At 57.7% G+C, this 21,775-nt stretch overlaps 2 protein-coding genes across 5 annotated transcripts; one reads left to right on the plus strand and one right to left on the minus strand.

The window, feature by feature from the left end:
- Window positions 1–17: 17 nt before the first annotated feature.
- LOC128919593 (uncharacterized protein C2orf42-like) lies at window positions 18–9,279 on the plus strand. The gene is given in 7 exon segments (XM_054224937.1): window positions 18–580; window positions 583–786; window positions 1,577–1,687; window positions 2,005–2,109; window positions 3,777–3,881; window positions 4,853–4,944; window positions 9,150–9,279. Coding segments are annotated over 7 exon segments (1,155 nt in total). The 5' UTR covers window positions 18–87; the 3' UTR covers window positions 9,195–9,279.
- On the minus strand, window positions 9,114–21,383 carry MXD1 (MAX dimerization protein 1). 4 transcript variants are annotated; one of them, XM_054224938.1, is made up of 7 exons: window positions 21,128–21,383; window positions 20,923–21,019; window positions 16,612–16,641; window positions 13,960–14,074; window positions 12,900–13,059; window positions 12,629–12,812; window positions 9,114–11,205 (listed from the first exon to the last, which is right to left on the minus strand). In XM_054224938.1, exons 1-7 carry the CDS (start codon window positions 21,198–21,200, stop codon window positions 11,145–11,147), a joined length of 720 nt encoding a protein of 239 aa, XP_054080913.1. In that variant the 5' UTR covers window positions 21,201–21,383; the 3' UTR covers window positions 9,114–11,144. The 4 variants fall into 4 exon arrangements, with proteins under 4 accessions (XP_054080913.1, XP_054080915.1, XP_054080916.1 ...); XM_054224940.1 differs by having other exon boundaries at window positions 9,114–12,812; window positions 21,128–21,376; XM_054224941.1 differs by lacking the exons at window positions 20,923–21,019; window positions 21,128–21,383 and adding an exon at window positions 17,863–20,864.
- Window positions 21,384–21,775: the final 392 nt, after the last annotated feature.

Raw genomic sequence — 21,775 nt, forward strand, 5'->3', positions numbered from 1 at the left:
CCACCGGCACCAGCACAGACAGGTTGCCAGTTTGAAAAGGAGCCAGCTCTCTTAACACCCTCGGGTGGATATCGTCAGGGCCCATTGATGTGTAGGGCTCAGGCTCCTGTAATAGCTTCTATACCAACTCTCCCTGGGTTTGTGTTTACGTCAGCCTGGATTGTTGTTCCCAAGGCCAGCTGCCCAACGAAGGGAATTCCCTTTCTTGGGAATAAACTGGTTTTGTGCTTCCAGGAGAGCATTCTTGAAAAACTCCCAGCACTCACTTGCTCCTCCGGGGAAGCTTCCCGTGGAATCCCTGCCATCTGGACTCTCAGCAAGCTGAACCTTGCTCTTCAAAAATCTAAAATCTTTGCCTCAGTGCTAACCTTCAGGGCGCCCGGCAGGATCCCAGACTCCACAATACTGAGATGACTGCAGCCGAGGCTGTCACTAACTGAGGCGCTACGAGGCAGGTGGGCTTGGTTTGTGAGTAGCACGTCCAGCATCCTCGTTCCTGCTTGGCAGCGCATCACCAAGAACATCCTGGTGGTGAATTGCAAGGCCAGCCAGAAGCACAGCCTCGGCAACCTGCCCGCCTCCTTGGCCAGAAGATGAATTCCAAGATGCTGACGGACCACAGGTTCTTCTGCTCCTGCCAGGCTCCGAAGCCCGGCAAGGGTGGCCCAGCTGAGGAGGAGCCACCATTGCTGTGCTGTGTTCACTTCTTGGCCTGCCTCTGCGCCTTCACCAGCGATGAGAGCCTGGCACAGGAGTTCGCCAAATTCCTCACCTGCGATGCCAGCGGTAGGTGGGGGAAGCGACACGCGGAGGAATTTTTTTTGGGGGGTGGGGGGGAACATGTGTGGGGCTGATGCCACCCACTCCCCTCCTGCTCACCTGCCTCGCTTCACCAGGGCTGCCCTCGCATGTGCTCCCCATCAGGGCTTTGTTAGCTGGGGTTTAATTGCCTGCCCCCTCCCTCTGCAAGGACAGAGCTTCTTGGGGAGTGATTCCTCTTGGGTTGCAGCTCCCCCCTGCTGTGTGGGAGCTGGAGCTGGAGCTGGAGCTGGAGCTGGAGCTGGAGCTGGAGCTGGAGCTGGAGCTGGAGCTGGAGCTGGAGCTGGAGCTGGAGCTGGAGCTGGAGCTGGAGCTGGAGCTGATGGGTTTTGCTGTGATGGGCGCTCGGGGTGAGTCGGGTGTTCTCTTCCCTTGGGCCGGAGCAGCGCTGGGGGGAGGCCAGCTCGTTGTGAACCACCCCCTCCCCCGTGGCAGCAGCCTCTGGGGTTCAGTCCCCCAGGGGTTGTGCGCCCCGATAGGCGCACCTGGATAATGCTGCCTTGGTTTTAGGCACCCAAAGGTGAAAATCCACCCTGAGGAGAGTGCCCTGAGTGACGTGAGTGAATTAAAGTCACTGCTCACCTCAATGTTCCCCCAAGAAGTGTGTCTGGGGTGGCCAGGAGGGCTTTGGGGGTTCTCTGAGGATGTCTTGGGGGTGAAGTGCCAGCGTGGGGAGGGGGACATGAGACCGCACATCCCTGCAGTGCTGCCCCGCGTGGTTGAGATGCTTTTAAGGACGGAGTCTTGTTTCTCCCAGGGCTGAAAGGTCTGTCGGTCCTGCAGTTGGTGGGCAGCCCCGAGTCCCCGGGGCAGGCCGGGGAGGTGGCTGCTGCCAAGGCCAAGAAGAGGAAAAAGGATGTCGTGCCGGGTGAGTGTCCGCAGGAGGCTCTGTGGGACAGCAGGGGTGCAGGCTGAAGCCAAAAGCTATTGTCCAGCAGGAGGGGCAGCCCCGCCGTGACCTGCTGGGCTCATGTCTGGTGCCGGTGGCAGCTTTCGGAGCGGCTCTGGGTGTTGGGCACAGCCCTGCCCTGAGTCCAGTGGGTCTTTTAATGATCGTTGGTGATGTTAAGAGCTGTGGTGACAGCCCGCTCTGAGGAGAGAGGGGATTTCTCCATCCCATCCTGCATGGGGTGCCCTGGGACCCCCGGGACTTGTGCGCTGACGCTCTTTGAACCCATCCCTCAGGGGCACAGGTGGCCAGCCCCCTCCTGGCGCAAGACCTGGCTCATGGCAACACCAGGAGAAGCAGCCTGAAGAAGCCTGCTGTCGCCTCTTCGCTGAAGAAACAAGGTAAGCCTTGGCCACGCGCCTCAGGATGCTCGGGGACTGGGCGGATGCTCACAGCCATTCCATTTGTGCCACTGTGACCCCCGTGGAGGGGACAGCCGAGCCCTTGCCATCCTTTGCTGGCTCTAGGAGGTGGAAATTGGGCTCGGGCAGCTTGGTGTTACTGGTAGCCGTGTGTCTGGCATGGCTTGGGGCGTCGGCATGGCTCTGGTTGGCCATAGACGTGGTTGTTGTTAGAGAAGGACAATGCCGGCATCCTCCCAGGGTGGCTCTTTGGTGGATTTTTGGGCATGACAAGCTTAAAAAAGTTGGCTTTTGGTAGTGCTAGTGCTGCTGTGGGTGGGCAGGTGTTGGTAAGTATCTCCTAATGCCATGAGGTGCTTTCCCAGGTAAAATGAGGAGGTGAATGGGGTCAGACACAGTTGTGAGCTGGTTTCCATTGTTTTTTTGCTGCTGCTGCTGTTTGCAGCATCTCTGAATGGCCAGAGCTGCTTGGGGGGAACTTGTGGCCAGAGCCACTGTGGTTTCTAGTGGCAAATCCTTGCTAGGAAGCACGGTCCGACGCGGGGAGCATGCCGGCGGGGGAGGAGCCGGGAGCTGGGGTCCCCCCGGGGAGGTGGTTGCGGGCACCAGCGTCGTGCCTTGTCTCTGAGCAGGCGGCCGGGTGGTTGTGTGTGTTCCGACGTGATGTTCGGAGAGGGAAGGGTCAGCCCAATGCCATGGGAACCCGAAAAGCGACTCGGGGCCCTTCAGAGAAAGCCGCTCTCCCGGCTGGTTGCGGTCTGGGGCTGTGGTTTAGTGCTTTTGTTCCTCCCAGCTTTAGCGTTGGCCTAAAAAGGGGTACAAATCCCTTCTCTTTCCCCGTGTTGCTCCCGCAGATGCCCACGCGCGGCCCCGGGGGGTTGCGGTGCTCTGGGCCGGGGGCGAGGAGGTGTCAGGTCCCGCTCCCGGGGCCGGGGGCTGCGGAGGCGGCTCCTGGGTGTTGCCGTATGGCGGCGCCGAGAGCAGAGGGGGCTTCGGAAGCGGATTCAAGCGGTGCCGCGTTTCCCGGCCCTGGGAGCGAGGTGCCCGGGGCAGCGGCGTCTCGTCCATCGAGCTGATGGACGGGGTCGCGTTCGGTGTCCTGCTGCCTTTCGGGGCTCGGTTTAACACAGGCAGCTGCGGCTGGCGCTGCTGGGGGAATTGGTGCGGGTAGAATGGGGAATACTGGACCACAGCTGGCCGCGGCGGCCATTCCTGTCGAGCTGCAAGCCCCTCGGCGCACACCAAGAGCGTACCGGGGTCTGGTAGAGAGAAGGCTGCTGGTTTAGGCATCTGGCTCTTCCCTGGAATTCTAGGGCATCCGGGCTCGTCGGGCTAGGAAAGGCTTAATTAAAGCGGCTGGGTTGGATTACGAAGATGCAGGTTGTTATCCCGTGGGTCTGAGCAGAACCCGAGAGGCTTTAACTCGTGTTTAAGGCTTGAAGGCCTTGGGTTTGGGTTATCCCTAAGTGCCTCGAGGGGGGTCAGGATTATGGGGGAGAGGGGTAACAGGGAGGCAAGTTGTTATTCCCCAGTTGTTTCTCCTGCCCCGAGTTGTTTCTCCTGCCCGTCGGGCTTGGCGCTTCACTTGGGTGCGGATTTGGATTCGGGTTCTAAGTCTGATTTTTCCTGCCCTTTCTCTCTTGCAGGCTGTAACCAGCTGCTGGACGAGGCGCAGGTGACCCTCTCCTTCCAGGACTGGCTGGCCAGCGTCACCGAACGCATCCACCAAACCATGCATTACCAGTTTGAGGGTAAGGCTGGGGGGAGCCTCTCTGCACCGCTCCCCTCCCCTCTGTCATTCAGCTCTTGGCAGCGTTAAATAACTCTTAACAGGGAGGGAAGTGGTTTTACCCAGTTCGGAGACAATATTTTGCCCTGGGGAAGCTTCTGTCTGCTGGGATTTATTTCCTGATTCGGTGCTCAGCAGCAGCCGGGCACCAGGGTTTATCCCGGGGAAGGGAGAAATTCCCCAAGAGGTGGTTGATGCTCGAATTCAAGCTCGGGGAGGCAAAGGCGGGTGAGCTGCCCGACTCAGAAGGGCTGGGGGGCCGCTTTGCGGGCTGCGGGGAACTCTTTGCCCTCCCCCCCGGCCCCCTGCCTGCCCCGAAGGCAGGGCCCGAGCGTTCCCTGGGCGTGTACGGCCCTGGGCGATGGCTCGTGGCCGCGATACCTGTCACCTGCCCCACTCTGCTTCTGAGCTGGCAGCGGGGCACGGCTCTGGCCCGGGGTCCAGCCGAGAGGTGGCAGCTTGTGTTGGGTCTGTGAAAATCCTTACTGGGGATGGACTTTGTGTGTCTGTGGGCTGCTGGGAGAGCTGGGCAGCTGCTGCCCTGAAGAGAGGGACCCAAAACAATGCCAAAGGGAAGCAGCTCTTTGCAAGCAATTTAGGAGTGCTGTGAGTTTGTCACCTAGGACAAAGACATCCTGCTCTCCACCCCTTGTGCCCCTACACCCCCCCAGCTGACCAGCAGCACAAGCCAAAGCAGCTCTCCCCAGCCTGGCACCAGTTAAGATTCAATTTATTCGCTGTTAATCCAAAACCAAGTCCTGGGGAGAAGCAGACAGCCAAGGGCAAAGCCAAATACTCAGGAGTTGCCCCCCCCAGCCCAGGACAACAGCCACACAGTGGAGTAAAAGCTGAGGCCGCTGCAGAGAAAATGGGGGAAGACAGAGGCACAGAGTGACCCTCTTCGCCTCCCCACCCCCCTTTCCCTCCCCACAGCTTTTGTCTGCAAGGATGCCCTCCCCCTGGGCACCTTCTCCGAGGACAAGTGGCACATCACCAACATCAAGCAGATCTTCTACACGCCTGAGGTAAGGGAGGGAGGGAAGGCAGCCCCCCACTGCCCCCTAACCCCCCGCTTCACCTGCTGCTGCTGGAGATCACCCGCAGCTTCGTGCAGGACCTGGAGAAGCAGCCGGCCATCCAGCCCCTGGAGCTCAAAACCTTCCTCAAAGTGGGTAAATGGGGGGGCAAGCTGCAACCCCCCCACCTCATCCCAGCCATGACCAGGAAATGCCCCACCAGCAGCCTCTTCCCCCCAGTATGGGAGCAGCAGCACCCCCCCCAGCAGCCTGGAGTGAGACCCCTGTGGGAGCTGCAGACCGGGGGAGGGCCAGAACCCCCCCCCCCAAGAATTATTTTAAGTGCTGCATCCTTTCTCCTTGCCTGGGATGGGGGGAGGGGGGGCATGGCAAGAAGTGCCCCCCCAGACACAAGGGACCCTAGTGCTAAGGGGGTCCCCACTCCCCCCCCCCCCATGCAGGAGCCTCACTCATAAGGGGCTCTCCCAGACCCCCATCGGGGGGGGCCCTGAAGCCAAAAGGGCTCCCCCCCACACACACACCCCCACCCGGGGAAGGGTCCTACACCCTGCCAAAGCCACAGCTCAATGTTGGTCCCCACCCTCCCACCCCCAAAAAATAAAAATAATCTCAAACACTTGTGAGAGCCCTTCCCAGATTTGCCAGCCCCCACCCAGGAACAAAAAGGAAAAAAAAAAAAAAAAAAAACACAATCCCTGAACACTCACCACACCAGTAACCCCCAGCTGCTCCCCCAGTCACCTGAAAGACAAACACCAGCTAAACATCCCACAGCCCCCCCATAAAACACCCCAGGAGGGGAGGGACCCCTCTACTGCCCACCCACCAGGGGAAAGGGAGTGATCTAAGGGCGGGGGGGGGGAACGTGAGGCTTGAGGCACCCACAAGCCAGTGTCGCTTGGACAATGGGTCCCTCCCCCACCCAGGGGAGGGCAATAGCAACAACGACACCCAAACAGGTCAAGTATAAAACACTTTTCAGAGGGTAACACTAAATAAGTCACTTTATTAATAATAATAATTTAAAAAAAAAAAAAGCCCCCATGGAGCCCCACACCGGTATGAAATACACCAGTAAGAGTCAGGCCTGGACCCTGCGGGAGGGAGGGAAGGGCTCAGGGCTCCGGAGTTCTCATCCCAGAGAGAAAAACTCTCAAACTTCCTCATTTCCCTGCAAGGTGTCGTTCCTGGGATGAAATAATCCCGCAGGCCGGTGCCCAGCTCTCGCTCTTCCTCATCCCTGCACCTTGAAGGGGTGGGGGGGGGGGGGGGGGCTGGAAAACACCCAGACCTTGAACCCCCCCCGCCACCCAGAGCTACCTGGAAAGGGAACAGTGGCACCAGTTCAGGCACCGAAAAGGGGGGGGGGGTGGTTTCCCAAGCAGACCTTACTGGAAAATAAAATTCCCCATGGAATAATTAGTCCTCTGTGTGTCTGCCCCCCCTCCGACACAGAAGGAGCCCCCCCACACCCACACACCTTCATCATGGAGTGGATCCCCAAAATCCTGCCCCGCTCCCGCATCGAACTGCGCCTCAAATTCCAGTACGGCCACCACAGCGCCCGCCAGCCCCGGTCCCCCCCACCGCCGCCACCACCACCCCCCCCCACCCCCCGAGCTCGCCCCTCTGGCCACCATTGCCTTCCCCTGACACCCCCCCCCCCCGGGGAGGGGGCCCAGGACTGCGCCCCACGCACCCGCAGGGACGATGGCGCACCCGCCGCCGCTCCGGCAAAAACACAAACACCTGGAAAATAAAAGGTGTCCCCCCCCCCCCGCCGCCCACCACTGGGTGCCTGGAGGCTCCCTGCACCCAGCGTGGGGGGAGGAAAACACCCTGGGGACCTCCCCACCCCGGGCGGGGGGGGGGGCCTCACACCAACGGCAGCCCCCACCAGCCCTGGGTTCAAAGGGGGGGGCTTCACCCAGCCAGGGTTGGGGGTGTCCGGGGGGGGGACCCAGGGAGCAGCACCCAGCCTCCCACGGGAGGGGAGGGGGGAAAAAAAGCCCCCCCCATCCCAAAAGTGACCCTGGGGGGTCCCGACCCACCTCTCCCCGCGCTCCAGGGCTCAGCTCCGGCCCGGCGGCTGCTCCTCGTCTGGGGGGGGGGTGGAGAGAAAGAGCTGAGACAACATAACCCCTCCCCCAGCACCGCCCCAGAAAGGGGGGAGCCCCCCTCAGCACAGCCCGGGGGGGGGGGGGCAGCCATACCTCACCCCCCCAGTCTCACCCCGCTCCATTGCCGCCTCCTCCAGCAGAGCCCCCCCAACACCAACCTTCCAGCCTGGAATAAAGACACAGCACTGGGGCGGGGGGGGGGCGCACAGCCAGGACGCCCCCATAACCCCAGAACAGAAACAAACACCCCCCGGGGACAGCACTGGCAGGGGGGGAGGGCAGCCAGGGCACCCCCCCAATCCCCAGGACAAAGCCAAGACCCCCCTTCCAGGACAGCACTGGGGGGGTCCTCATCCAGGACCCCCCCCAATCCCCAAGACAGAGACAAACACAACACTGGGGCGGGGGGTCATCCAGGCCCCCCCCCCCCCCCCCACCTCCAGAGCAGCACTGGGGTCCCCATGCAGGACACCCCAAAGACAACACTGGGGCGGGGGGGGGACCCAGAACCCCCCTCACCTCCAGGGCAGCACTGGGGGGGGGTGCATCCAGGAGACCCCCCCCCCTAATCCCCAGGACAGACAGACACCCCTGGGGCTGGGGGGGACAACACATCCAGGGACAACCCCCCCCGGGGGGGGGAATCACCCCAAGGGCAGCCCCTGATCAAGGGGGGGGCAGCACCTGGTCTGGGGAAGTCGCTCCCAGTAGGCACCAGCAAGCTCCCAGTAGCTCACCGTGGGCAACAGCTAGCCCCCCCATTGCTCCCAGTAGGCACCCAGTTGCTCCCAGTGGGCAGCGGCAAGCTCCCAGTTACTCCCAGTCTGCAGCAGCAAGCTCCCAGTAGCTCCTAGCAGGCAACAGTTTGCCCCCCACTGCTCCCAGTAAGCACCCAGTAGCTCCCAGTCGACTCTCAGTAGGCAGCAGCTAGCCCCCCCAGTGCTCCCAGTAGGAACCAGCAAGCTCCCAGTCGCTCCCAGCAGCCCCCAGTAGCTCCCAAGAGGCAACGGCTAGCCCCCACTGCTCCCAGCAGGCAGCAGCAAGCTCCCAGTTACTCCCAGTTGACACCAGGAAGCTCCCAGTCACTCCCAGTAGCTCTTAGCAGGCAACCGTTAGCCCCCCATTGCTCCCAGCAAGCCCCCAGTAGCCAGCAGTGTGCCCCCCCCCAGCCCCGTTGCTCCCAGTAGGCAGGCAGAAGCTCCCAGTAAGCAGCAGCCAGCTCCCAGTAGCTCCCAGTCACCACCGGAGACATCCCAGCAACCCCCAGTGGCTCCCACCAGCCCCCCCGGGGGTTTAAGAGGCCGCGGGGGGGGGGGGGGGGGGCCGTGCCTAGGCCCGCGATGGGGCACAGCTGTGTCCGGGGAGGAGGTGGGGGGGGTGGGGGGGGGGTGTCCTGCCCCCCCCAGCTGGGGGGCGTTGGGTCCCGATTGAGCCGGTCCCGCCCCCGGGGGTGGGGTGGGTGTGCGTGTGTGTCACACCTTGTGTCCGTCCCCCCCCCCCCCCCCCCGGGACTTTCCGGGGTGCGAGGTCACCCTTTGCCCCCTCGTTGAGCCCCGCTCCCCAGCACCCTGCGGGGGGGGTGGGGTGGGGGTGTGTGACAGCCTTTGTGCCCCCCGGCCCCACGGGGGCCAGATCCGCCTGGGGAGAACCCCGAGGTTTGGATTCGGGGGTGCTGAGCCCCGGCAGGGCTCGGAGTCAGCCGGGGTCATACGCGCCCTTCGTGCCCTGCAGTATCGGGGGCTCCGGCTGGGGATGGGAGGGGGCCCACCACCCCCCCAGGGCCACCAGCACCCGAAACCAGAGCTCCGCCTTCCCAGGGACCCTTGGTCGTGGGGCAAAACCTACGTGGGGGGAGGCCGGGGGGACCTGGACCCTTTCCGGCAGCAAAGCTCTATCCCGTTGGGTGCCGAAAACATGGGATTGGGCAGCGGGACTGGGAAGAGCAGGACGGAGGCGCCCCCCAGTTGCCGTTTCTCATCCGCGGAACATCCCCGAGAGCCTTCCGCTTGCTTCCCGAGGCAGCGGCCAGCACGCCGGTTCTCTTTCGTAATGAAATAATTTATTTTCTAACAGTCGAACAATACAGAAGTATCCATATACACAGCAAAGGTCTCCTAAAACATGTAGTTTCTAAAAACGCGTGTGCTAACTGTAATAAAAAGCACCATTAGATGGCCTTGACACAGGATTCTGAATGACGACGGGGTATTTACAGCAGGAACCGAACGGCTGGAAACAGAATTCCTATTCTCCCATCTGCCGCTCCCCGGCTCTCGAATGCCTAAAATAAAGCCGATGCTCTACAGGTTTGCTTCTCGGGAAGCAAAAGGTTAGGAAGAAAAAGATGGAAAAGCACAAATAAAATGCGTCAAAGGAAATACAAGCAATGCCCAGATGGTTCTGGATCAGACGTTTCGGACGGCTCGCGTACCGCTACGCTGGATAAATTAAAAGGATGAAAGAAACGTCGCGGTTTTCAGCCATAGCCGTGGCAGAGCAAGGACGTGACGTTTTCCAGGGAGCAAGTGACGGCAGGCGATGTCCCAACCTTTTTCTACACGGGGGGGACAAATCAGGGAGCAAAGCGCCAGGGCAGTGATGGGCTCCAGAGGGATTGGGGTAGGGCCCCGTTCCCAGCAGCTTCCCGTTCTCTGCCCGGCTGTGGGTCCCATCTCTCGCCACCCAAAGCAGCGGTTTGGGATCTGCCTTCCGCAAGGAAAAAGAAACGAAAAACGAAAAACAAAACAAAACAACCCCCCCAAAAAAGCGTGTTTTCGACTCACGCCCGTCTGTGCAACGATCCGTTGTAAACGTGGGGCGCGCGAGTGGCTCCTCGCATCCCCTTTTTATTTTAATCACAATATACAAAAATGTCCTTCCTGCAGCTTATTTCTTAGGAATGCTGGTGGATCAGTGAATTCCAGGAAAAGGCTCGCACAGCCGCCGGGCGCCTCGGCCGACGAAGTGGGGGACCTGGAGAGAGCGAAAGCTGCCAGAGACGGTCCCGGCCGCTCGCCGGGAAGCAACCGCCGGATTTACAGCCTCCTTCCAGGTTAGTGCATCATTTTGGAGGGTTCCCATTTCTCTTCGCCCTCAGGCTGGAGAGGAGCACATCCCAACAGTGCAAAAGGTCCGATAATTATTAGTTTGGGACAAAAAAGAAGAGGGGGGCGGGGGGGGGGCGGGGAGTAAACCCCCACGCAGCCTTTCACCACGAGAAGAAGGCGGGTAACTCAAAAAGGCACAACACTGAAAAAAAAAATTAATAATTTACACCGAATCGAAACCTTAAGACTCAGCCTACCTAAACGACAACCAAAAATTAACTGTTTTCTGCCTCCCGTTGAACCCCGACGGTGCTTTCCCAGTGCTGGATGTCACCCTTCCCTGCTCAAAGGCAGCAAGAGCCGCCGCTCCAGAGGGAATCCCGAGGCGGTTTTTGGAAGAGGGTGAGGGAGGGCGCTCGGCCAATGCCTCAAAGTGCTGATATTCCACTGCCTTTTCTCTGTGCTTTTCATCCTTTTGCCTTCCCCCCCCCATTTTTGAAAGCGCAGGGGTTTTGAGCTCGCGTGGCAAAGGCTGGCTGCCTCGGGCGTACCGGCGCTAAAGGCATCTGAGTTGCGGGTGAGTGCAAATCCGTCGGACGTTGGAAAACTCCGTCTGCTTTAAAAAAAAAAAAAAAAAAAAAAAAGAACACACCCCCAAAAAAATTCCTCGTGGTTTTGATTTTTTTTTTTTTTCTCTTTTGAAACCCAGAAGGTGCAAAAAGAGCTGAGACTTGGGAGTTTTTAGCAATTCGTTAGCCCCATCTCCCATCCCTCTTGCTTCTTCGAAGATTTCAAACGATCCAAAAATAGATTGAGGATATTAAAAAAAAAAAAAAAAAAGCCGGGGGGGGGACAGAAAGAAATTGAGTTTTATAGTGCTCACTTTATGGAGCATCTCGGTGGCTTCCGGCGTTTTGGAAACTGCATTTCTTGAACGGATTGGTACAGACCGCGGGTGCGTGGGGAAGCTCGGTTTTGTCTCCCACTGCTAAAAAAAGCCCTTGGAGAGCGAAGCGGCTCCTCACCGCGTGCCGACAGGGATCGAGGGAGAGGTTTGCCAAGGGGGCGGAAAGGACCTTCGCCTGGCTCAAGGGGAAAAGAAACATCTCTGTTAGCGGACCTCTACGTATCAAAGTTTCCAGAACATCTATAAAAGCAGAAAGTCATAAGAATGTTATCTCCAGTACATAGAAAAAGGAATAAATACTATTTATAGCTCGTGTGTTTTCTGTACATTTCCGTGTGCTCTCAGGTCGGGACCCCTCCGCTGTCAGGGCAGTGGGAAGGGCTCTGGCCCTTCCGTGGTGTGTTTGGGTTTCTCTCCCTAAGGTGGCGGCCACAAAATCCTTCGCGAGCCCATTTGAGTGCCTGAAAAGATCCCCGCTGGCCGGAGAAGTGCTTCAGTGAAGATCTGTGGGGTCCCCTCGGGCGCCGACGGCCAGAGGCTGCCCCGCTCCCCCTCACCGTCGGGTTATTGCTAAACTGTCACGGGATGGATTTGAATGGGGCCAGGCATCGCTTCTGTAAAACAAATGAGGCATCATCTTTGTTTTTTGTGCTAAAGGGATGGAGATAATCTTTGTTCATCTCTCCGAGGTAGAAAAAATTTGTCCCAGAGACAAGAAGCATGAAAAAAATTCCAGGAGCGCTCGCCTGGAACAGCACTGTGCAGCCGCGAAGCAGGAGGTGGGACGTCGCACAGGATGGGAACAGGGACCGTTTGATTTTAGGTAGGACAGAAAACTTCCCAGACCGAAGGCGTCCGACCCCAAATGACGGGTGCCGAGTCCCACAGCCCTTCCTGAGTGGCATTCCCCATGCCAGTAAGGCTCCAGCTGCGGGATGACGGCAGGGCTGGGCTGGGCTGGGCTGTACACAGCTGTGCTGCCACCCGGAATATTTAGAGTCGGCAGAGAGAAGCCCTCTGATCAATGTGCCGGCGGCTGCAGGTGCAATCCCTGCGCCTGTCCGAGACGTGACGCGGCGGAAACGCTCCGCTTCCCGATTGCCGACTTGCCTCTGCTCTCTCCTGGATCTAAGCTATGCAAGAGGTTGGCTCTGCCTTCGGATACTTGCCCATAAACTCTTACATTTGGGCCCTGCTGCCGATTATCAGGTACGTGATGTTGCTGGGCAGATGCGGAGTAGATTGGGAATACCAGGTGGTGACAGCAAGCCAAAAATCCCAGCGGAGGGCTTTTGAGGTTGCTGTTACTGCTGGGATAGTCTCGGGCGCATCAAAACGTGGCTGGAATGTACGGTCTTGCAGAGAGGACTTTCAGACGGGAAGAGAAGCTGGCAGATGCGAGCTCCGGGGAGCAGCTTGCCACCCGCAGCCCTGCGCCGGGTTTTGGGACTTGGGCAAAGCTCAGCTTCGTTCTGGTCGGCAGTTCATTAAGATTTTTTTTATGTGCAAGAGAATGGCAGGACGGTCTGGTGTGCTACCTAACGAGATCCAAAAGGGAAACGGCAATGGGTGAAACAGCTACGGGAGTTGCTCCTTACAGGTCGAGAGAAGGCTTGTGATTGCTCTGCAACTTCACTCTCTTCACGCCGGAGCTGGAATAACCCTCGTCGCTACATATGCTCTGCAGGCTCCCTCTTTCGTCCGAGTCGCTCAGGCTGCTGCTGCTCCAGTCGAGGTCCGCGGGAAGGTCATCCGTGCTCTCCACGTCCACATCTATCTCTTCTGCAAGAGGAATGGTTAAGCATTACAGCACGGCCGGCCAGACTTCTTCCCAGCCAGCCCCGCTACGACCTGAGTGCAGGGTCTCACCTCTATCCGAGTCTGAGCGCTCTGAAGAAACAGTGGATCCAATACTGTCCATCCTTATCCTCTCTATCCCCAGCTTCTCCAGCTGCCTTTTCAGGTGCCGCTGCTCCCGCTGCAGCTGGTCTATTTGGTGTACGGCTTTCCTGTCATAGTCTTCAAGCTTCTGCAGAGGATGAGAGAGAAGGCATCCTGAGCTGCCCAGTTGCCAGCCACACGTGAAACATCGCTTTCCCTACCCAAGCCACCCAAACGCGACTGCCGCCAGCTACCGGGGGGCTCCCTGGCTTCACCATGCTCAGGACGTCGAGCACATGAGTCATATGGACGCAACTTTCATCCTCCCACGAGCCAACGGACATTGAAGCAGGGTGCAGCCTCTGGCCTAGGGATGGAGAGGTCTGGACCTGCCCCGAGGCCGCTGGGGAAGGCACATAAAGGACGCTTTCCTCTCCAAACAATTTACACGCACAGCTACGCTGGAACCGGCCCCATCCTATTTATAGATTTTTAGAATTTTTGATAACCAGGGAGTGGAACACAGCCCGATGCCCTGGTTTATCTCTCAGCTCATGGAGCCTAAACACACCCAGTGAGGAGAGCCCTCTCAGTCAAAGTCTAAAGGACAAAGAGTGAAGTAGGAAATACTCTGGAAAAGAAAGGCAAAAAAACAGGTGTCCTGCAATCCTGCAGCCAGTCTCATCCCTAAGGCCTCCAGGCATCGCTGCGGTGTAGGGTACAACGCGGAAGTTTGGCTGTAAAGCAGCATGGCCGTCCTCTATGACCCCGTTGATAAGGAGAATCACACGGACTCGCTGTGCCACCTGCGAGAAGGGCAATACTGACCTGCAACAGCATTAACCTCTGTCAGTATTTCCAAAACGATGTCCTGACCCGGCTGTTACCTTCATCCCACTTGAGGATCCAGACGCCCAAAGCCCTGCGCCCCAGGTGGCGGTGCTGCTCTCGAAACCGAGCTCGGCACCTAACCAAGGGGGACGGAACCCCGTTTCTTGTGTCTCCCACTGCGGGTGGGTTCAGCAGCACCGAACGAGCCCACGCTCACCTTGATGTGCAATTTGGCTTTCGTTAGTAAACTCAGGGTGGTGTGTCTGCTGGCTTCGGGTCCGAGCGGTACGAGCCCTTTCAGCTTCTCCAAACACAGCCGTAGATGGGCACGCCTGTAAGAACACACAAGGCGCTGAGCGGTCAGGTACCTGCTTCCCAAACAGCATTTCACTCCCGCGGGCGCGGATAATCAGGGTGGTTGGAAGCTAAGCTGAACCAGATGCCTCCCCACCCTCTGGCAGCTTCCATACACCGGGCAAAAACTGCAGCCAGACAAAAGGACTTCTCCAAAAATCCCAATTCCAGCTTCGGCCAACTCTGACAAAACCCTGCCGGGCTGTCGGGACGCTTGCTGGCAAAGAGCTGCCAAAGATGTCGATTTTTTGGGTGAGGGTATCTGCTTTTGGTCTTTCTCCTCTCAAAAAGCTTCACTTACAGGGATGCTGTTTGGTCACTGCCTCGCCCCACCGACAGCTGAAGCCACGTGGGCTGACGCCACACAGCTGTAAACCCAGCACCTCCCTTGGGAGTGCTTCTTTTCCCTATTTTTAGTAGGATCGGTCTGGTTTCGGATCCATCGCCTTGGCACGTGTGGCTCTGGTCAAAACAAAACCAGCTCCCCATGGGAACGCCAGCCCCAAGCGGCATCACACTCCTTGGCTGCCAGGAGCCTGCCAGGAATCCCTCCCTCCCTGTAACACACGGATTTTGTCTGCATTAATACACAGGCCGATGCTTTACTGCGTGCATGCCGCTGCCGAGGGAAGCTCTGGCTCCTCGAGGAAGTCCCTTTATCTGTGGATAACCGAGATGCTCCCAGCGTAGGCTGGTTTCCCTTGCGTTCGCCACTCCAATCCCAAGATTTAGGTCACATTCTTGGGCATCGGTTGCAACACCTGCCTTTGTAACACCCAATGGACACAGGCAGCTGCAAAATGGGATTTTGCAAGTACCTGCCTATCTTGTCTTGGGCGCGCTAGGAGTAAACAGGCATTTGCCTACACAAAGTACCTCCTAAATTACAATGCAAGCAAAACATGTGGTCTTCATTCTTCGGGTGAATCCCAAACACCAACGGGCTCAAAGATGAGCCTTTCCAAAGATAATTTTCCTGAGCAGGGTGAGGAAGAGCTGCCTGGAGCGGTGCAGACCTGTCCAAACGTGCCGTGCCAGCTTACAAGTGATTTACCTGCGAGATCTATGGATAAGGAGCTAGCCCAGCCACGCTCTGCGAGGGCTGTGGCAGCCAAATCAAAATCCTTGGCCGTCTCTGCTACAAAATAATGCCTTGTCATGCTGGTTGTTCACACCAGAAAACAAACAAACCAACCAACCAAAAAATGGCAAAAAGCCAGCCCCCCCTGCCTAGCAGAAGTTATGCAGAGGGGAGCTCAGCAACCAGCCCCGTGCCGAGCAAGTTTCTGGATTACACAACGCCAACGCCAGAGTCAAAACCGGGGCTTCCGCTTCAAAGTCAGAGGCGCAGCACATATAAAAGCGCGTTTCTGCCACGCTTCGCCCAGCTGAAACTGCTGCCACGCTTAAAAAGCCCTAAAAATCCCACTGGCTCATATTAATAATAAAAAAAGAAACCCTCAAAGGATTCGTTTCCCGGGCAAAGGACCTTCCAAGCCCATCGGCTTGTTTCGTTGCCCTTGTCTTTACACTCTGTGAGATACTCATCTTCTCATCGCTCTCCCTCCCCAAGCTGCTCCTCATGCCGGGGTAGGAAGCTGGCAAATTTTGGTCGAGACCCACTGGCTCGACAGGATTAAGGTATCTCTAATGAGGAGCGAAGGGGTACGTAAGCCCTGTCCAGAAGCTCATTTCTCCAGCCACCCTGTTCGAAGGGGTGGAAACGATGGAGCATTTACTGCACTCGCTTATGCAACGTTACCAATGGGATTTCGACATGGCTCCGGTCTAAACAAGGCGAGAGGGACGCAAGGTGAGCCTGAAGTAATCAAACTCTAATTTTCTTGGTCTTTTCAAACGAGGAATAAACGGCCCTGGCCTTTTCTAAGCCATGTCACTTGGGACGCTGCCTCTTAAGATACAAACCAAGCAAGTTCACATGAATCCTTCGCTGGCAGCAGGACATGGCAAGATTTGAGCTGCATCCAAGCCATGCCGAGAAAATGAGCAGCCCATTGAGGCCACAAAGCCATCTTTCAGCTGGACCACAAAGACTGCACCGCTCTGTCGCAAATAATCCCAGTTATTTGTGTGCACAGCTCCAGCCGTGTACCTACAGCCCGACTGCGGGTGAGCAGAGGATGCTGGCCATTCCACCGGCATGGGATTGCCCCCAGGAACTGGGAGAGGCCTGGAAACCCTTCTCCCCAGCAAAGCTGAGAAGTGGGATGAAGGGTTTTGACAGCAAACTGGAGCTGGCAGAAGAGAGACATATCGTTCCCACCTCCTTATTGCACAGCTGCTCCAGCAGCCAAGGACAGCGAATGCTTCAAGTCCAAGCACTCACCTTGGGCAACACCGGGAACCTTCTCAGTGGCCACTTTATCCAGCCATCCTGTCCATTCCCTCCTGCTCCCGACTTCAACGCCACCTCGTCTCCTCGACCCTGGTTCCCAACCCTTGGAAAAGCAGCGATTCGCCCAAACCCCGCTCCTCACAAGCCTCCAGCACTCACCTATTCTTTTCCATCTCGTTGTGTGTCGACCTGAAAAAGAAAGAACAAGTTATTAACTCCTCCGTCTGACTAAGTACACTGCAATTAGGATTAACACGCGTGATTTAGTAAATGCTCCCCGGAAAAGTTGCCAACCTCAGGGGCTTTCAGAGCCACTCGGTACCCCGGGGATGGCAATAACAGTGGAAGTGATGCAGACAGCCCGGCGCAATGGTGAAATTGCCAGATAAATGGTAATAAAAAGGCCGGTAAAACCATAAAATAGGATTTTAATGTGGAGAAGTTCAAGTTTTAGAACAAGGACTAAGATTAAGCAGCTGTATCAGTGCCATGACGCAAGAGAGAGGGTACACCATCCACCAGTGAGTGTTTGCTGGACTCCTGGTGTAGAAGGGGAAGCACCAGCCCCGAGAGCACGGGGCAGAAGGGCTGATCTCCGGGCAGGGGGAGGGAAGTTGCTCCATCGCAACACAAAACCTGCAACCAAGCCTTTCTTGGAAAGAAAGCAGGTTTTCAGACAGCGCAGGTGCTCTGAAGAGCTTTTTTTAAATGCGGCTTTTAAAAGACTTCTTGCACAAGAAGGGCAGAGAAAGCAAAAGGAGAACCTACAATCCTCAGCACGTAAAGCAAAGAGATGGGGGCCGACAGCTCGGGTGCTTGGTGCCACCTTTGGGGAAAGCACACTGCTTTTTGAAGGCTGCACGGCATCCAAGAGGTTGTGTCTCACGCCAGGAGCCCCAAACCAGCTCAGAACACGCCAGCCACACAAGATGGGGACTAGGAGGGAGCCCCCAAAGTCTCGATGACATTCGGGCCTGTGTCTGCTGCTCAGCCAGTCATCTCTCTGCAAAACTGGGGCGAGCTGCCAGGAAGACAACGGGTAAAGAAAAGATTCCCCATGTCCAACAATGGGTTAGCACCTCTTAACGAGAGATGCCCAACGTGATGTTGAAACTCAGGCAGGCGTTATGTCCATTTACAAATTCCCCTGAAGCTCCTAATTTCGATGCTAAGAAAGGGCAGAAAATACAAGCTACTACATATTTTCTCTCTCTTGAAACCCGGGACAGCCGCATGAGGCCACGTTGCTTGTGATACCAAGACCAACTCTTAGGGAAGAGCCACTTCCCTGCCCGGGCTCTCCTTAACAGCTTGAGAGGCCACCTACTCTAGTTTAGGAAAAACGTTGTTATGCGCCTGAAAACCTAAAGACATGGAAAATCCACAGGCTGTTCGGATAAGGACGCCTACCTGGAAGCCCCCAGGCCCTGAGGCGAAAGGGAAAACAAGGGATGTCACCGACACGCCAGTTGAAGACGCTCGTCAGGGTCTTCTTCACTTTGCCAGCAGCATTTCACAATGGATCGCCATCACTCGGGAAGCCATCGCAGCCCTCCCGTCTTTCTCCCAAGACTCATCTCAGCCCGGCTCCTTCTGTTTGCTTTCCGGTGGCGCTGGCTGAAGAAATCTGCTCCTGATGGCCAGCATCCCGCTCGCAGGAGATCACAGAGTCCAAACCCATTCAATTCCAGGGGAACCGCTTCTCACTTAAATGGACAGGCATTATCCTGACATGCAAGGGAACAGCGAGTTCTCCTGAGCAGAGCACCTGCCAACAGCCGGGAAGGACTCAGGTCTTCGGCTCCCGTGGGATCTATCTTTCCATTAAACTTTTTTCTGTATAAAAAGTCCCACGTCCTTTGACACAGCTCTTGCAAACCTCATGCAAGGCGGTGGACTGCAGCGAGCCCGAGCTCTCCCCTTGGTCGTAAATAAACCAAATGCTTCGCGAGCACCAGTACTGACAGAGATGAAGGCTCCCATCACTACTACACTTTTATTAATAACAAATTCCTTCCCTCTTCTGCAGCTTTGTTTCAGAATCCTTCTTAGCCTGAGGGGTTTTTTTTTTTGTTTGCATCCACAGTTGCTAATATTTAGAAGAAGGTTCCTTAGTTGACGGATTTTAATTTTGGATAAAATAAAAGGGGAGAGGGGATCAGAGGGGACTGCAGCTTCACGCCGGGGCTGGCAGACTGCTTTACCATGTGCCCCCAAAGCCCTTCCTGAGCACAGTCCTGCCCACCAAGGCACCGATCGTGCCTCCCACTAGCTGAAACCTTGCCTGTCAGCCCCAAAACTTCACCTGATTGCCTGAAATGTGGTCTTTTCTTCTGCAGACCATAACAAAAAAAGAAGGTAACAGCAAGAGCTGCAGCTACCCCTTCTCTTTTCAATACAATGCAGACCTTTGCTCTGCTGTTATGATTCACCTTAAGTGAAGAACAAGCTCCAAATCTTCCAAAAAGAAAATTCTGAGCGTGTGCAGGCGTGACAAACGTCCACGGATTCACTCAGAGCCTGCTTGAGAGAAGACTGAGAAACTTCAGCTGCCTTCTGCCCCCCTAATGGGAACCCAGCAGCCCCAAAACCCCAGCGTGGGAGGAGATCGAAACGCCTCATCTCAGGGAGACACTGGGATTCAGGGTACGAACAAAACTCATGGGGCGTTCCGGGACATATTTGCTGTTACAGCAGCTATCAAAGGTCAGCTGTCACTGCGTCACGCATATGAGTTTACTCCCAACCAGGAAAATGTGATATATCTGGTGACATCGCCACCTTGCTCCTCCCTGGGCAAACAGCCTAAAATAAGCCAGCGGGAAAGGAAGTGATCGGCCACCGGTGACGTGTCGGGATGAACCTGCTCAGACTTCGCTCTGCCCGACGAAATTTCCCTTGTAGCTGTTTCAAGGGGCTGGACGTGCATATCCTGCCACAGAGGTGGCATTCCAGAGCCAGCCCTCCTGAAAGTCAGACGAAAATTTCCCCTCAACGACACCTAAGTGATTTTAATGTTATTAAAGTGACTGAATAAACCATGGAAAGAAAGAAGTTCACACAGTGACTCTGGTTTGCACTGTGACACAAGCACTGGCTCTGAGGTGGCAGTTTCTGTTGTACAAAACAGAAAAGCGAGCAAAGAAAACGACACAGGAGCATTAAGTAATTAATCCATGGGTCTGGGAGTAGAAAAATCTTGCTTTCTTTACGGCGAATCCTCACGGATCGAGAGCAGTTTCACTTCCTGAGCTTTGGCATAAGCAAGTCTGAAATCAAAAGCCCAACTTCCACATTCCCTTCAGCAAACCCCTCTGCCACGTCAGACGGTTGCACGCTTCCTACCCAAGTTTGCCCAACAGGAGGTTTCCCCTCACGTCTCGCTGGGAAGTTCCGGAGAGACACAGGCCTGGCATAATCCATATTTGGGGATGGGGGTGCCGGTAGGAATCTCTTGGCAGAGGCGTGAAAGAGAAAGGGGTGGCAGGGTGATGGTGGGGGACTGTGGGGCTGGCGGACGGACTGTGACGGCAGGATTATGGCAGAGCCCGACCACCTGGTGACAGGAGCGTCCCCCAGCCCTGCCAGCACCCCATGATGGCAGAATCCTGCCAGACCTGCCTCCTGGTGAAAGGAGGGTCCCCCAACTTTGCCAGCACTCTGTGGTGGCAGGACCTTACTAGATATGGGCACCTCATGACAGGAGGGTCCCCGAGCCCTACCAGCGCCCTGTGACGGCAGGATCCTACCAGATCTGGGCACCTGGTGACAGGAGGATCCCCCAGCCCTGCCAAGTGCCCTGTGACAGCAGTACCTTAACTGGGCTCACTCACCCGGTGACAGGAGTGTCCCCAGCCCTGCCACACGCCCTGTGATGACTGGACCTTGTCCGATCCAGGTACTTGGTGACAGGTGGGTCCGCCCCAGCCCTGCCAGCACCCTGTTGATGGCAGTATCCTACTGGATCCCAGGCACCCCCTGACAGAAGGGTCCCCCTCAGCCCTGCCACAATCTCCGCGACAGCAGGACCTTACTGGATCTGGTCACCCAGTGACAGCAGAGTGCCCCCAGCCCTGCCAGGCAACCCATGATGGCAGAACCTTACTGGATCCAGCCACCTGGTGACAGGAGGGTCCCCAGCCCAGCCACACACCGTTTGACAGTGGGACCTTACTGGAGCCCGAGCACCCCTGATGCTCCCCTGGTACAGGGGGCCCCCAGCCTGCCAGGCGCCTTGTGACAGCAGGACCTTACAAGGCTTGGTCACGCAGTGACAGGAGGGTCCCTGGTGACAGAAGGGTCCCCCCCAGGCCTGCCAGGTGGGACCCTGACAGATCCGAACACACCGCAACAGCCGGGCCCGGCCCCGCCAGGCCTCGGGAGCGTCCGTCCGCCCGCGAATCCTCCCCAGCTGCCGGTGCAGGGCCCCTCCCCCCGGCCCCCTCCCCCCCGCCCGGTACCGGCCGTTACCTGCTGCCGCCACCGCTCTTCCTGGCCTTGGCGCGGCGCCGCAGGGTCTCCCCGTCCTTACCGCCGGGCAGCAGCGAGGCGTAACCGTGCTCGGCTTCTGCGGAGACACAACGGCGGGCGGCCCATCATCGCCGGGCCCGGCTGAGGCCGGGGGGGGGGACCGGGCCGCAGCGGACCGGGGAGTGGGCAAGGGGGGAACCGGTACCTCGCTCCCGCCGCTCCAGGTACTCGGCCGCTTCCAGCAGCATCTGGATGTTGAGGCCGCCGCAGGCCGCCATCTCGCCGCGCTGTGAGGGCCGGACCGGGCCGGGCCGGGCCGGGAGCGGCGGCGGCGACGGGGCGGTGTCGTTTGTACGCCTCGCCCGGCCGTTCCGCCAGGCCCCGCCCCCCGCCGCCGCTCATTGGGCGACGCCCCCCAACTGCCGACGCCCATTGGAGGAAGGGGGGCAGGGAGGTCCCGCCCCACGCCGGCACGGGAGGGAGGCAAAGGGGCCGTGTCCGATGCCACGCCCTGCGCTCGCCCCTATTGGCTAAGAGCGCCCCGCCCTCCCGCCCTCGCCCCGCCCCCTCGCGACGCCCCGCCTCCCCAGCGCCGCCATTTTGACCCAGAGCTTCCCTCAGCGGTTCCCCCCCCCACCCGCCCCGGGGCGAGCCGGGCGTTAATTAGCAAAAAAACGTTAATTAGCAAACGGCGGAAGCCGCCTAGCGCGTGGAACACCATGCTGTCAGAGAATACCCAGCCGGGCCGCCAAAAAATAAGCAAAATAAAGTGGTTTTCTGCAATAAAAGGCCCCAAATGGGTGCTGCCGTTGTTGTGAGCTTTTTAACTTATTTGTATAAATTTATATGCATT

The sequence above is a fragment of the Rissa tridactyla genome, chromosome 20 (assembly GCF_028500815.1).
Source record: "Rissa tridactyla isolate bRisTri1 chromosome 20, bRisTri1.patW.cur.20221130, whole genome shotgun sequence".
Classification (NCBI taxonomy): Eukaryota; Metazoa; Chordata; class Aves; order Charadriiformes; family Laridae; genus Rissa; species Rissa tridactyla.

What these genes read in the sequence shown, in the direction of transcription:
- MXD1 (XM_054224938.1), bottom strand. Translation starts at nt 21,200, where the DNA reads ATGGCGGCCTGCGGCGGCCTCAACATCCAGATGCTGCTGGAAGCGGCC. An exon ending in AACGAGATGGAAAAGAATAG is followed by an intron (nt 14,075 to 16,611) that starts GTGAGTGCTGGA and finishes GTGTTCTTACAG; the next exon opens with GCGTGCCCATCTACGGCTGT. An exon ending in AAGCCAAATTGCACATCAAG is followed by an intron (nt 13,060 to 13,959) that starts GTGAGCGTGGGC and finishes CATCCTCTGCAG; the next exon opens with AAGCTTGAAGACTATGACAG.